At 60.4% G+C, this 13,651-nt stretch overlaps 1 protein-coding gene across 1 annotated transcript; it reads right to left on the bottom strand.

Moving 5' to 3' along the window:
- Window positions 1-2,519: 2,519 nt before the first annotated feature.
- RFLNA (refilin A) lies at window positions 2,520-13,212 on the bottom strand. Its single transcript, XM_066371151.1, has 3 exons — window positions 12,751-13,212; window positions 4,373-4,482; window positions 2,520-3,918 (listed from the first exon to the last, which is right to left on the bottom strand). Exons 1-3 carry the CDS (start codon window positions 12,955-12,957, stop codon window positions 3,585-3,587), a joined length of 651 nt encoding a protein of 216 aa, XP_066227248.1. The 5' UTR covers window positions 12,958-13,212; the 3' UTR covers window positions 2,520-3,584.
- Between the last annotated feature and the right edge of the window lie 439 nt (window positions 13,213-13,651).

Below are 13,651 nucleotides of genomic sequence, written 5' to 3'. Positions count from 1 at the left end.
GGCCCGCACGTCTGGGCCGAGGGGAGGGTGTGTGTGCAGCCTGGGACCAGCCTTTCAGCTTATGTGTGCCACGAGGCGAGGTGAGCAGACCAGTCGGGAGACATGTAGGGGCTGGCTTCCAGGCCTCTCAGTGACCTTGTGTGTGACCTTGGGGACGCACTGAGCCCTGTTCTCTCATCTGGGCACAGCTGGGCCTGCCTGGCACCCAGGCTGCAGTCCTGAGGCCGACAGCAGGTGGCAGTGTTGGGCCAGCAGAGGTTCCTCCCTGTCCTGGGCTGGTTTCCCTCTACACAAGACTCAAGGGCCCCGACCTAGAACCCAGGGTGGACCAGCTGGGCCACCCAGGATCCCAGGGCATCTCCCTCAGCCGTGGTCAGACCAGGGTTATGTGATATGTAGAGGGAAGAGCACAAGTCTCGGCATGGTCTCCAGACCGTGAGCCCCTGATGACTGTTGAACTGATACCATGAGGATCATTGTTGACAAAAAAGTAGAAGGTGATTTGTGACAGGAGGCTGTGTTGGTCATGTCTTAGGACGTTGGGAAGTTGGTTGAAATAGATTCCTGGGCCGCACCTCGAGCAGGTGCATGTGATTCTCTGGTTCCTGGGCAGCCCAGGTGTTTCTCAGGGAGGTGGTCTGCAGCCCCACTGTTCCTGGTGTAGGAGATTGCAGCTTAACTTCCGGGGGCGGGTGTGCTGCTCAAGGTCAGAGTTGTGCCCTCACCTAGAACCAGGCCCCATCCCTTCCACGTGGCCAGGAGGTCTGCACAGAAAGAGCCTTGGGGCACCAGTCTGAGGGGCCGCCTCCCACAGGTAGGGCCAACATGGCTGTCAGTCCACAAGGCACTGGGGTTGGCTTAGGACGAGCCTTCCCTGGGACCGGGTAACTGGACCCGAGCAGTCAGAGCGGCTCCCCGGGGGTGGTAGTTCTCGAAGGCAGGATGGGCTGAGTGGAGGGAGCCCAGATCCCAGCTGGGGGCGTTGGGGAGCCCAGGGTGGCGGGAGCTGAGGCAGCGTGGGGCCCAGGGGTTTCTGAGGAGAGGGCTGATGCCCGGTAAGGCCATTTGCTGTTTTTTTCTGACGGGACGCCGCATTGGCTTGCAAGGGCCCTGGATGGGTTGGGAAACAGCCCTGGGGGGTGGTTTTCCCATCTGTAACGTGGGGACAGGGCTGTTGTGTGTACGCCTTGCCCCCTTACCTGTGCGGGAGTGGGGACAAGGCCAGGAACCCAGACAAGGTGGGCTGGAGAAGAGGGGTGGGGAGAGGACAGGAACACAGACCTCTGCAACTGAGAATCTTGTTTGCATAATTTGGGAGTAAACAGCCTGCAGCTGGTAGGAGGGCTCGGGGCTATGCTGTCCTTGGGACGCTGAGGAGGGCAGTCAGAGGAAACATTGTTCTAATGGCTCCCCTGGGGAGCCCAGAGGGTGTAGCTATGGAGGCCAGGTGACAAGCTGTCCTTCCGCAGCCCTGGAGTCAGACCAGGTCCCAAGTCCTCATTTGAGTTTCTCACCAGCCACCTCAGAGGGTCACAAGTGGGGATGAAATGCGCATGAGGTGCCGACAGCCAGGCCCAGGCTCTCTGCAGACAGTAAATGCCCTTGTCTATCAGCGACCAGGGCTGCTGTGCTTGTCATTCCCGGAGACAGAGGCCTGGGAGCCAGACCGTGGAGGACAGGTGGGTGGAGACTGCTGAGTTTGATGTGAGGCCGGTGGGTGTGAACCCAGAGATTGGCAGGGCTGACAGCCAAAGAGGCTGAACGAGGAGTCGTGAAGGGTATTTGGGGACTAGAGCCAGCCCCCAGACCTCCAGACCTGTTTCTGCCCCTGTGGGAGAGGTGGCCACCCGGCCCTGCCCCAAGGAAGGATCTGGCTGGGGTTGACTGCCCCAAAGGCTATACAAGTGTAACAATTCATCCCCACAGCCTGGGCGGTCAGACTGCATGGAGCTTTGTAGGGGCTGAGACAAAGTAAGTCACACCCGTTCTTTCTAGCCATGGGCCCATCCTCTGTGTCAGGGGCTTAGTTTCTTAACCTCTCTGTGCCTTCTCGGGCCTCCATGTAGTGGAGACAGCAGGGGAGGCTTCAAGGAAAGACTGCTGGGACCATGTGTCCTTTTATCAGGGCCAGGCAAGGCCCCACGACACGGCTGGGACCACCTCCTCAAAGGGAGGGTCTGTCCCCTGAAGAAGGCCTCTGTGTCTAAAGACACCTTCCTCCCTCCTTGCCTGACTTGTGGAGGACACTGTCCCACAGCTGGTGTCTTCCCGACTGCCCTCACAACCCAGAGCCCTCCTGTGAACCCCCCGACCCGACCCCAAGCCTCAGGGCGGCACCTGGGCCTCTGCATCTGTCAGCTGGCCCTTGTGTGGAGCTGGTCATAGGGGTTATAGGGTTTCATAGGGTGACAAGGCTCTGAGCCCCAGAGCAGGGGGGGGGGGATCATGGCCTCCGGAGGCCGGGCTTACCCTGCCCCACCCCCGCAAGATCTGTGGGACTCAGAAAGCAGAAAGGGAGCCTCTTTGAATTTGCACATTTTATTCAGATAATTAAGTTACTTCTTTGTTCACCAGAAAGCATCTCTGGAGGGAAGGCGCACCGTCTGTAGGTCTATCACGGTGGCCTCTCCTGGACGGAGGCTCAAGTGCTGCCCACACCCGCACGGGGGCGCTCAAGCCCTGGCCTTGGAGCAGGGGCGGGGTGGGGCAGCCCCCTACCCACTGGGCCCCTTTAGGTGTGGGGGCATGTCCTGCAGACACGTTGGGGGCTTCTAGGGCATTTGTCCCTGGCAGCACCGGGCTGTGAGCCCCCAGCCCAAGTGTCCTACCTTATCCCAGGGAGTAGGAGCCTCCTGTCTCCTCTCCTGACATCACACATGCAAGGGGGGACCTACTGTCACCCAGGAACCATTAGGTTTGGTAACAGGCGACCAGACTTCCCCCACAGTCTTTTTTTTTCAAGCTGATGCGAGGGCCCGAGCCTCAGGCAGGTGGCAGGGGACATTTCCAAGACCTTAAATGCCTCCCCGGGGCACCTGGCACGAAGGCTCTGAGAGTGCTGGTTAACAAGGCGTTGCGGGGACCCCCTGTGAGGCTCTGAGCACAGAGCTTAGAGGCCTCAATGTAGAGGGCTGTGCCCCGAACCTTCCACACCAGGGCACAGGACACAGTAGCTCAGTCTTTACCGGCTGCCCTCCCACACACAACCACCACCAGTCCCTGCGCAGCCTCCGGTCTTTGTCCAGCCTCTTGGTGCCAGCCGCACACATAAGAGCGGGCCACTTGGGAAATAGCCTTCTGGGAGTGGTGGGGTCTGGAAGGCTCCCCTCTCCACCACAGGGCCTGGGGCGGGCTGCCAGCCCTAGCCCCTCTCTGCCCCGCCCTCCCAGGCAGCCACTACTTAACTGGACGCCTCTCCCTTTAGGGGCTAAAAGAAAAGAATCGATGCGTTTACTGAGTCCACCAGGCCGGGCAGGGGGCTGGGCCCTTGGCCTCCCCACCGCCCTCCTGCCCCGGGGGCTCCAGGCCCAGCCAGCCCAGAGTCCTTGGTCCTCAGCCCCGCGGGGCTTCCACCCAACACGCCGCTAGAGTGCAGAGGGCTCGAGGCGGCGGGGCCCGGGCTGCTGGCCCGGCTGTAGCTGCACGCTGGCCGTGAAGCGGCGGCGGGGCCGGCCCAGGCTACAGTGCAGGGTGGTCCGGAAGGAGCTGCGCGCGTGCTTGGGGAAGATGATAGTGGTGCTGCCGAAGCGCAGCGCACGTGGCCGCGGTTCTAGGGTTAGCTGGCTGCGGTAGTTGCGCCACGTGCAGTTGGGCGCTGCCACGATGGTCTCGCTGTAGGCCGTGACCGTGGGCACGGGCGCGTAGAAGACGTTGTCGCGGAAATGCTTCTCGGAGGCGTACCTGACCTCGGAGTTGCAGCTGGGGAGGGCGGAAGGTGGCATGTGAGCCCACCACCCCCCCACCTCCACGCGGTCTGGGCTCTCCCAAAAGGTCAGGACCATAACGTCAAAGGGCGGAGGGCATAGGTCAGCCTAGGAGACACTAGAGACCCGACAAACGAAAGACCACACGTGACACACCACACCCCCACACTCGCACTGCATCCTGAACTGGGGTGAAAACACGCACTAGAAGGACACTTTGGGACAGTGGGCTAAACGGGACTTCTGGTGGGTAAAGGGGTGAATACTGTAATAGAAACTGGGAGCGTTGGCATGGCAACAGGGGCCGCCCAGTGGGGCGTGTTCTCTGGTTCTGTACAGAGCACTCCGGGGGTGCGGCCGGAGGTGGTGATGGTGGGGCCCAGCTGCGCTGCGCTGCACTACACTGTGGGGTCTCAGCCTGGCCTCCCACCCAACCCTGTCCCGCTCACCGGATCTCGTGTGCGGGTTCTGGGTTCACCTCGATGCCTTCACCGAAGAAAACGGGCAGCAGCCGGGGCCTCATCTCCAGCGCCGGGGGGTTTGGGGGGAGTGGTGGAGGCTGTGGAGAGTCAAGGACAAGGGGTGAGGCCCTTTGGCATGGTGCCTCCTGTTCCCCCAGGTACAAGAGGGCCACCTACACCCTTCCCCGCCCCACTGGCCGCAGAACATTGCGCAGACCAGACCCAGGTCGCCCCAGGGCAGCCCTGCAATGAACTAACGGCTGTGCCCCCATCGTTGCCCCTCCCCCACTGTCCCAGGAAAATCTCCGCCCCTTGATTGTCTTGCACAGGCACAAAGCCCAAGGGCCAGCCCAGAAGAGCAAGAGTTTTGAAGCAGAAATCTGACAAGGACAGGACACTCCCTCTGAGACCGACATTTGTCATCAGTTTGGCTCAAATGAACTTTTTAATGTAGTGACAAGCTTCAGATGCTTCCAGCATCTTCCATGGCTCCCCTGGCTGAGCCAACACTGACCCCAGCTGCAAAACTTGGTGACTTGATGTGTATAGAAACAACGCGCTCTCTCCAGAAGGAGAGTGGGTGTCTGCTGAGCACCTACTGTGCGCTGGCCCCTGTGGGTGGGATGGGGCACACTGCCTCTCAAGCCCTTCTTGTTCAAGAGGGGTGCAGCCTGGCCACTGAAGAGTTAAGGAGCTTGGATGCAGCCATGGGAAGGGGGAGTGAACATGGGCACGAAGGTTTTTGGAGGCATTTCTTCTATCCAGTAGGTGAAGAGAGGCAGCTTCTGCTGGTTTTAACCACCCCCCTGTTGCGCCCCCCAAGAAAACTCAAGTTCACGAGTAGGGCAGACTTCTCGGAGAGGCAAAGCCCTGGTGCCACCCTCTGGGGTCTCCCCCCCAGGGCTAAAGAAACGGCAGTACCCTTCACATGGGCCAGCCCGGCCCAGGTGGACCTTTGGGCTGACATGACGGTAGTCTGGTTCAGGCTGATGCGGCTCCCCAGCTGCCGCCAGCCCAGGGGACCAGGCCGGCCCAGGGAGCCAGAGCCACAGGCACCGTTTCCACAAGGGCCCCAGCGGGAAAACCGCTCAGGTCCACCCAAGCTGGAAGTGCCACACAAGATATGGAAGGCGGTGAGACCCAGACGCAAGCTGGCATTCAGAGGGCCTGGTGGCGAGACAGCTCCGGAAGTCGCCAAGGCCCAACGACGCCCCCGCAGGGCCCCAGGCGGGACAGGAAGGAGAGACGCAGCAGCCCTGTCCAGATCGTGCAGCGGAGTCTCTCTGGTCACGGACCTATTGTAATCGCGGGGGCGGTGCGGCCCGTGGCACCCGGCCAGCCAGAGTGGGCATAGACAGTGCCTGTCACAGCCAAGAAGGCACACCGTGGGCCCTGGGAGGGCCACCTTCCAACCACACTGGAACAGACACTCCTCAAAGACTGGGTCACATTCAAATGGGAGCCACCAGTGTCAGGGAGGGTCGGGCGGGGGGCACACAGGAGGACTCATGCCCCCAAGGGACCCACTGGGGCTGTTCCGCTGGTCAGGGGCCACCCTGGAGGGAAGAAAGCCCCAGGAAGCTGCTCCCCTCATCCTACTCCCCCACCCGGGGCAGCCACACCTCAGCTTTTCCCCAAAGGCCTCCAAAGAGAACCCAGAGGGCCCCTTGTCTGCCTGCTCCCTGGTCCCCAGTCTGCTCATTTGTAAAATGATGCCGTGTCACCTGGGAGGCCCACACATGGTCCTGGGAGCCGCCCATCAGGGATGCCTGAGGTGTAGGCTAGCCCAGTGTCCTGGGAGCTCAGACCCCGTCACAGCTTTGGGACGTAGGAGCAAGGGAAGAAAAGTGTCCCAAGCTCGGACAAGCCAAGAACCGAAGGCCAACCTCCCAAATGCCACCTTCACCCCAGGGATGGCCCACTGCCTCCAGCTCCTAGGGTCCGGGAGAGCCCGCTGGGGCCAGCCAGCTAGCTCCCTGGCTTCCTGGGCAGGCAGGGGGTGTTGGGAACCAGGGCGGGCAGCAGAGGGAGCAGGATGTGGAGGACAGGCAGCTGCCAGGCCCCGCCTGCCTTGCCTGGTGATTCACGCCTTGCCCAGGGTCAAAACTTGCTGGCTGGGAGTAAAAATACACACGGCGCGTTGGCGTGCCCCCTTCCTGCTGCTGGGCAGTGCTACAAGCCCACAGGACACAGAGAGATAGCTGCTGTACTGAGAGCACCGTGCCACGCAGTGTCGGCCCCGCCCAGCCGGCAGGGACACGCAGTGTAGTCTGTGCTCAGGCTGGGTGACACAGAGAGCCCAGAGCTGCCATGGCGTGGGATGCAGTCAAAGCCATACATGGCCCAAGGAACTCCTCAGCCAGGGAGTTACAAGCCCCCATCAGTGGAGGGTAATTGGCAGGAGGAGGGGTCCAGGGCCCCAACCTGCGGCCAGGGAGACCGCACACTGGCACAGGGGAGGCGTGTCCTCACCAAAGCCTAATGGGACCTTGGTATCTGCTAAAATGGCCTCACCGGCGAGTGATAGCCTCTGTTGCTATTGAAAATGAACTCAATTATTTTCGGCTTGTATTTGGGATTTGAGAGCAGACGTTGACATGCTAGTCTAAGGCTGACCCTCACTGTCACCCATGACAATAATGATCTAAGGAGGAGCCTTGAGGAATTCTCAGGCTCCTTATGAAAGGCTTGGGGTAGGTGGGAGTGGGAGGGGGCTCCCGAGATTTCTTGCCCTCCCCCAACAGGGCACCAAGTGGCAGCTGAACAGGCCTTGGCTGGGGGAGCCCAGGAGGCCCCCCAAACGAAGCAGGCCTCTCCCTAGAGAGCCAGAAAGCATCGCAACCCCAGCACAGACCCCAGAGGCCAGGGTCTGACACCCCGAGCATGAAACCAAGCAAGCACCAGCATCAGGTAGGAGGCGGGGCTCAAGGACATGGACCTGCTCCCTGCAACAGGCAGCAAGGTGGACCCCATGCCAGCAGGAGGGTGGCGGGCTGGCTTGTGACTCCCCACAAAGATATGTGGCCTGTGAATGTGACCTTGTCTGGAAAAAGCATCTTTGCAAATCTGATCAAGTGAAGATGAGGTCCTGGGTATGGGTGGACCCTAACCCCACTGACTGCTGGCCTTGTAAGAAGGAGTTCTGGACGCAGGACACAGAGGAAGGCGGCCAGGTGACATTGGGGCAGAGACTACAGTGGTGCGTCTACAAGCCAGAGGATACCAGGGCCGGCCGGCCACCGCCAGGACTGGAACAGACGTGTGGGACGGGTTCTTCCCTAGAGTTTACGGAGGGAACGTGGCCCCGCCAACTCCTTGATTTCCACCTCTGGCCTCCCGGACTCGGAGAAGGAATGTCTTGTTTTGAGCCACCCGGGTTGTGACTTTGTTACGGCAGTTCTAGGACAGGCCCCTACAGGATCCTGCTGGCCAGTGAACAGGGTGGGCACCCACTGTGGCCACAGGACCCATTTTCCCTGAAGACCCGGAGCACTGGCACATCCCAAAAGTCCACGTCCTGAGAACTGGACAGCCTCCCAGGGCCACCTGCTTCCGATGCACAGAGAAGCACACACACGCACCCTGCTCTCATGAAAGGCGTGGTCTGCTGCAATGTTTGGGGGTCTCTGTGTCTTAGCCCCAGCCCGCAGGCTAGGGGTACGAAGGGTGAAGGGACAGACGACCCCAGGAGAGTGTCTGTCTGCTCCCATCTGGTGGCATCTCACCGCCCTCCCCCCCCCCCCCGAAGGTGGCTTCTGCTGGCTCCCTGGTCTCCAGAGCACCAGGCAGGGCGTGGGCTTGTCTGCCTTCCTGTCACAGGACAGCTACAGGTAGAGCTGGAGTTCTCAGACAGGTGAACCCACCACAGAGACGCTGGGCTGTCGGAGCCCTCGCTGAATTTCCGCTGGAGGCCAGTTCTTCCAGGATTGGGGGGGGGGAGGGCTCAGAGGCGCTAGAGTTGTTGGCCCCCCCCAAGGGCCCCCTTCTGCACATGGGCCCCTCCCACCTCAGCCTGACACACCTGGCTCTCTCTCACCTGGCCTTGCTTGTGTCACTGGTCAGGGACACACCTGGAAGCCTGTAAGAGGGCCATGCAGACTGACCTGTCTCTGTCCATCTGTCTGTCTATCCTTCCTTCCATTCTTTCCAATCCTGGGAATTAACTCCCCAAATCCTAACTCCTTCCCTCTCCTCCCTCAGCTTTGATTTTGCCATCACAGACCAGAAACAGAGAAATGAGAAAATCCAAGATCCTGGGGACTGGGAGGGAGGGCCAGGTTGACAGCCAAGCTGCAAAGAGGTGGCCGTGACTGGAGGCGGTCTCAAAGAGCCGGCGGCCCTGGGAGATGTTCGACAATGGGGCGAAGACACCACCAATGCTGCCTAGGTGTGGCCCACAAGGCTTCCCTCCGAATCACGGCCCATGGAACCAGCGCCTCATCTTTAGGGACACACTCAAGGGAATGCATTCAGACTGTAAACAGACCCGGCAATTGGGTGGGGGTCACAGCAGCACCCCCCCCCCGCTGCCATGGCACAGTGCACTGAGTCCTTCGCCTGCCACAGACACGAGATCTGTCTGCACCCCACCCACCTCGGTGGGGACTGAACCCTCAAGTATGCCCCCAGAGGACTCAGCTGGAGATCCCAAATGCCACCTGTGCTCTCCCTGGGGGCAATGACATGGGGCAAGGCTAGTTCCCACTGCACAGGACCCCTCTCCCCAGGTTGGGCAGGATGGGGAGGAGGGAAGGAGGGAGGAGCCGACGGTCCAGGCCCGGGAGCCCATGAGGGGCACAGACAGCCTCTGTCTTGTTTGCGGCTATACGCCCGGCCCCGCCTGGCTTAAATATTTGTGGGATGAATGCAGCTGACGGGCAAATTCGTGCTAGCCCAGCTGGCAGCCGTGGCCGTCGGGTGTCCCTGCAGGACAGCCCGGCCCCACCCATGGGGAGACAAGCCCTGCACAGATCCCGTTCCTCACGGGCACCTCTCAGTCCAGTCTCTGATTCAGATTTCTAATTTGGGGGGGTTGTGGGAGCTCCTAATGCCTTTTAAAAAATAAAACAGTCACAAGTACATTTTTAAAAGACCAAGTAGAATTTTACATTCTGGCCTCAGCTTGGCCTACAGGTCCTGGCCCTGGCCTCTGCCGGCCTGCTTGTTGCTCCTCAAACATGCCCATCTTCTTCCTGCCCCCGGACCTTTGCACTTGCCACTCTCCTGAACTGGAACACTCTTCAGCCCCATAACCATAAAGTCTACCCCTGATTTTTTTTTTCTGGTTTCTATAATTTTTTTCCATTGATTTGGAGGGGGGAGGGGAGGAAGAAGGGGAAAGAGAAGCATCAACTCACTGTTTCACTTGGTTGTACACTCATTGATGCTTCTTGGACATGCCCTGACCAGGGATCAAACCTGTGACCTTGGTGCACTGGGATGATGCTCTATCCACTGAACAACTTGGCCAGGGTCTTTTCTAGTTTCTATTAAACATCGCTTGCCTGACCGTGTCTAAGGACACTTTCATTTACCTGGTACTGTGTCCAACTAGAATGCTGTGCCACGAGGGCAGGGACCCCTGCCATGTCACTCATGGTCCAGAACTGTGTAGCACGTAGCGGGTGCTCGGTAAATCTGGTGGGATGGACAAATAATCCCCATGTCTCCACAGGTTTGGGGGTCAGCGGGAACATGACTATCTTTGCTCTAAAGAGTGAGCAAGAACACAGGCTGGGGAGGTTTACTCCCGCCCAGTCCGGTCCCAGTGCCTGGTATGTCTGGGGGGGGGGGGTCACGCAGCAGCCCCCTGCTCCAGCGCGGCAGCATCCAGAAGGTGAGTCCAGCCCACTACAACGAAGCTGGGCTGGGGGGAGGGGGTTGTCTCTGAGGAAGTGAAGCATGAGCAAATTTAACATGCACACCCAGCCCAATAAATCGAGTGACAAGCTGGTGAGGACCGAGCTGTGAGGGTTTGGGGACAGCCCTGCAGTTCAATCCCCTGACCACCTACTTTGGGACAGCGGAGCTGGGAACTGGGTGTCAAGACAAAGACAGCCACCCCGTGCAAAACCATCAGATCCACACCGCGTGTCAGGCCTGCGACATTAGGAAAGGGCCAGAGGAAACCTGGCCTCTGCTCGGTACCTGAGACCGTGGGCTCCGAGACACAGGACAGGTTTCTGTCCCTTCCCCCTGAGACGCACAAGGTTGGCGGCCGCGACTTTGCCTACAGAGCACCCAGAGAGCATTACCCTCCCGGTGAGTCAGCAGCGAGCAGGGCATCCTTAAACACCAGACTAGCCACCACATTTACCAGCAGTTAGTTAAGTAGGAGGTGGGCCTGCCCAGCCCAAAAGCAATGGGGGTGGGTGCCCCCACCCCTGCCTGCCGCAGGCCCTCTGCTTAGAAAGGGTTGCCCATGGCAACAATTTCCTCTCTTTATTAAAAGCAGCATCTCAAAACCACATAGGTTCATGGGCATTTTGATTTTTAACTTAAGAAAAAAAACAAAAAGAACCCAGACAGGTAGTTAATTAGCTCCACTATGAAAAGCAGGATAATAGAAGGTCTAAGGGTAAAAGTTCAGGAGTCAGATTCCTGGGTTCTGTCCCAGCAGGGCCACTCAACCGGCTGGGTGACCTCTATGCCTCAGCCTCCCCCTCTGAAAAATGGGGCAAAGGAGAAGAGGGCATCCTTCACTGGAAGGAGGTGAAGGTGAGCTGACGCCCAGCCAGGGTTCAGGGCCATTCCTGGCACGCGGGAAGGGCTCCCTAAGCAGCTCTCGTTACCTGGGCAGAAATAGCTCCGCGCTCGGCCTTTGAGCCAAATGAAAAGAGCAGGAACAGCGTGGTTCCAATTCCTGGCGTCTAGTTAGCAAGAAAGGGAAAGAAAATACATTCGACTGGACCGCCAAGACAAGTAAGGCAGGCACACTGGCTGGCCTGGCAGGCAGAGGAAACGGCCAGAAAACACTTTCCGGAGGATTCTGGGTCAGCTACACCGTGAAGGGGAAGACGGGCTCCCTGAGCCTTCTCTCAGGGCCCCGTTGTGGAAGACACCGCGGGGTGCGCTCCAAGGCACCCCTCCACGCAGCCGTGCCAAGTCCACATCCTGTGGGAAGGCCAGCAGGACCCCTGTGGCTGCAGACAGCCTCAGTCACCTCTCTCTGGCCAGCCCTGGAGGGCCTCAGCACCCCTCCCACCTCCCAGCCTCTCCAGAGAGAGACCAAACTTCAAACTCCTCCAGGTGATTTGGGTCTAAGATAGCAGTTCCCCAACTCTGCTGCGCATGAGAAATACCCCAGGAGGTTTAGACAATTCTGACGCCCAGGTTGCCGCCTGGACTAGTTCAGTGTCTGGGGCTACGAGGCGGGCAAAGTGCTCTTGAGATGGTCTAATGCCAAGTCAAGCCTGGGACCCTCTGTACCCAGGAGCCAGGGAGGCACAAATGGAATACCCGTCATCATCTTGGAAGAAGGGATTTCAGCCGGTGGAGCACTGACCGCCCCATGAGGTCCCGGACCACATGCTGAGGCCCCGGGAAAGTGGCATGGGGTGGGGAGGGCGCTTACATGCGGATGGGCAGAAAAGAAGTTAACGGCAGAGCGCGGGGAGGAGTGAGACATGCCACTGGGTCCTTAGCAACCTCCCGACTTCAACTTGTCATTTCCTCCAGTCAGGGAGGAGCTGAATGTCCCCCACCACCACTGCTTGCACAGTCCCTGTCCAGCTGCCGAGCTGGGTGCCCACCCGAAGGCACCACAGAGTCCTGCAGGAGACAAACTTGTCTCCTGACCTGGGTCCCAGCCTTCCCCAGGCACTACCTTGGCCTCAGCTCCACATCAACATCCCTCACCATCCCAGGAAGGATTCCTGTACGGGACTGCTTCAAAAAGAAAAGAAAAAAGGGGGAGGGGGGCTTGCACGTTGGCAGCGCCAGGAACAGTAAACAGGGAACTGGGTCAGAAGCAGCAGAGGGACGTGGGTATGAATGTCAGTCTGCACTGCTCACTGCTCGGGCCCAGGGCGTGGGCCCACCTGGGGGGGGGGGGCAACTTCTTTGGGAATTTGGGACGGTCCTTCACCCCTGCCTCTCACTGCTGATAGTCCGGTCACTCGGCAGAGAGGCCCGCTTCCAGGGAGCCCTGCAGGTCCCTGGGGGCAGGCTGGAGCACCTCCACCTACATGCCCTGGTGCCTACCTGGGAGCGTGCCTGTCACTGGGCCACCTTCTTGGCTGGGGGTGGCAAGGGGAGGGTTGGAGGAACCCGGTCCTGGGTTTTTGGGTGTCCCCTCTGGGAGAGGGGAACGCAGACCCTCTACATCCTACCCCTGACCCCCTTTCTGCGCCCAGGCGTGCGCTTACCGCTCTGGCCTCGCTGGGCCCCGGGGACTCGGAGGCGGCGCCAGAGCCCCCCGCGCGGGCGTCGAGGATGCCAGGCTCCAGGGAGTAGAAGGGCGGGCTGGGGCTCGGGCTGGGGGGCAGCCCGGAGTCGGGGCTGTCCAGCAGGCCCTCTCGGCCCTGCTCCTTGAGGTTCTCCTCCATGCCCTGCAGATGCAGGTGGCCCACCATGTCTAGGGGGCGCGGGGCGCGGGCCCCCGGCTCCTCCGGGGGGCTCTTCCACCGCGCTCCGGGGCCGGTGGCAGCGGCGGCAGAGCGAGGGCTGTGCGCCCTGGACCTGCGGGCAGAGGCGAGAGGCGGCGCTCAGGCCCGGCGCCCCTGCGCCCCCCGCGGCCGCCCGGGAGGGGCCGCGATCCGTCTGGGCTCCGCGCTGCCACACCGGGCCTGCCGCCAGCCCACCCGCCGCCGGCCTCTCCGCACCTTCCCGGCCCGCGCCTCCTTTTCTAGGCGCCGCCTCCTCCCTTCCCCCCTCCCCCAGCCAGCCCGCCCCGACCCAGCCCGGCCCGGCCCGCGCGCCCGGGGACGCACACTGGCCAGGCCGCCGCGAAGGAGGCCTTTCTCTGGGTCCCCTCCCAGAACAAACGCCCCGTGGTGGCAACCAGGGGTGACCCCTGGGGTCCCCAAATCATCCCAAGGAGTAGGAGGGGCAATAATCAAGTTCAAAGGGGCCCCTCCAACTTTCCTCCATCTCACTGGTGTCCGAATAAAAGAAACTTGAGAAGAACCTTTAGAAACGACTATTTCAGAAGCTCTGTAACCACAACACAGGGGAAAGGAGCCATTAAGCTTCCCAGCCCTTTGTTTCGGTTTGTGCACCCGGCAGTGGCCAGGGCACTGGCCTCTGGCCTTCAGGTGGAAAGCATCC

This window comes from Saccopteryx leptura, chromosome 2, assembly GCF_036850995.1.
Source record: "Saccopteryx leptura isolate mSacLep1 chromosome 2, mSacLep1_pri_phased_curated, whole genome shotgun sequence".
NCBI classification, from domain to species: Eukaryota; Metazoa; Chordata; class Mammalia; order Chiroptera; family Emballonuridae; genus Saccopteryx; species Saccopteryx leptura.
The sequence above is the reverse complement of the archived record's forward strand: the minus strand, read 5'-3'. Positions and strand labels throughout refer to the sequence as shown.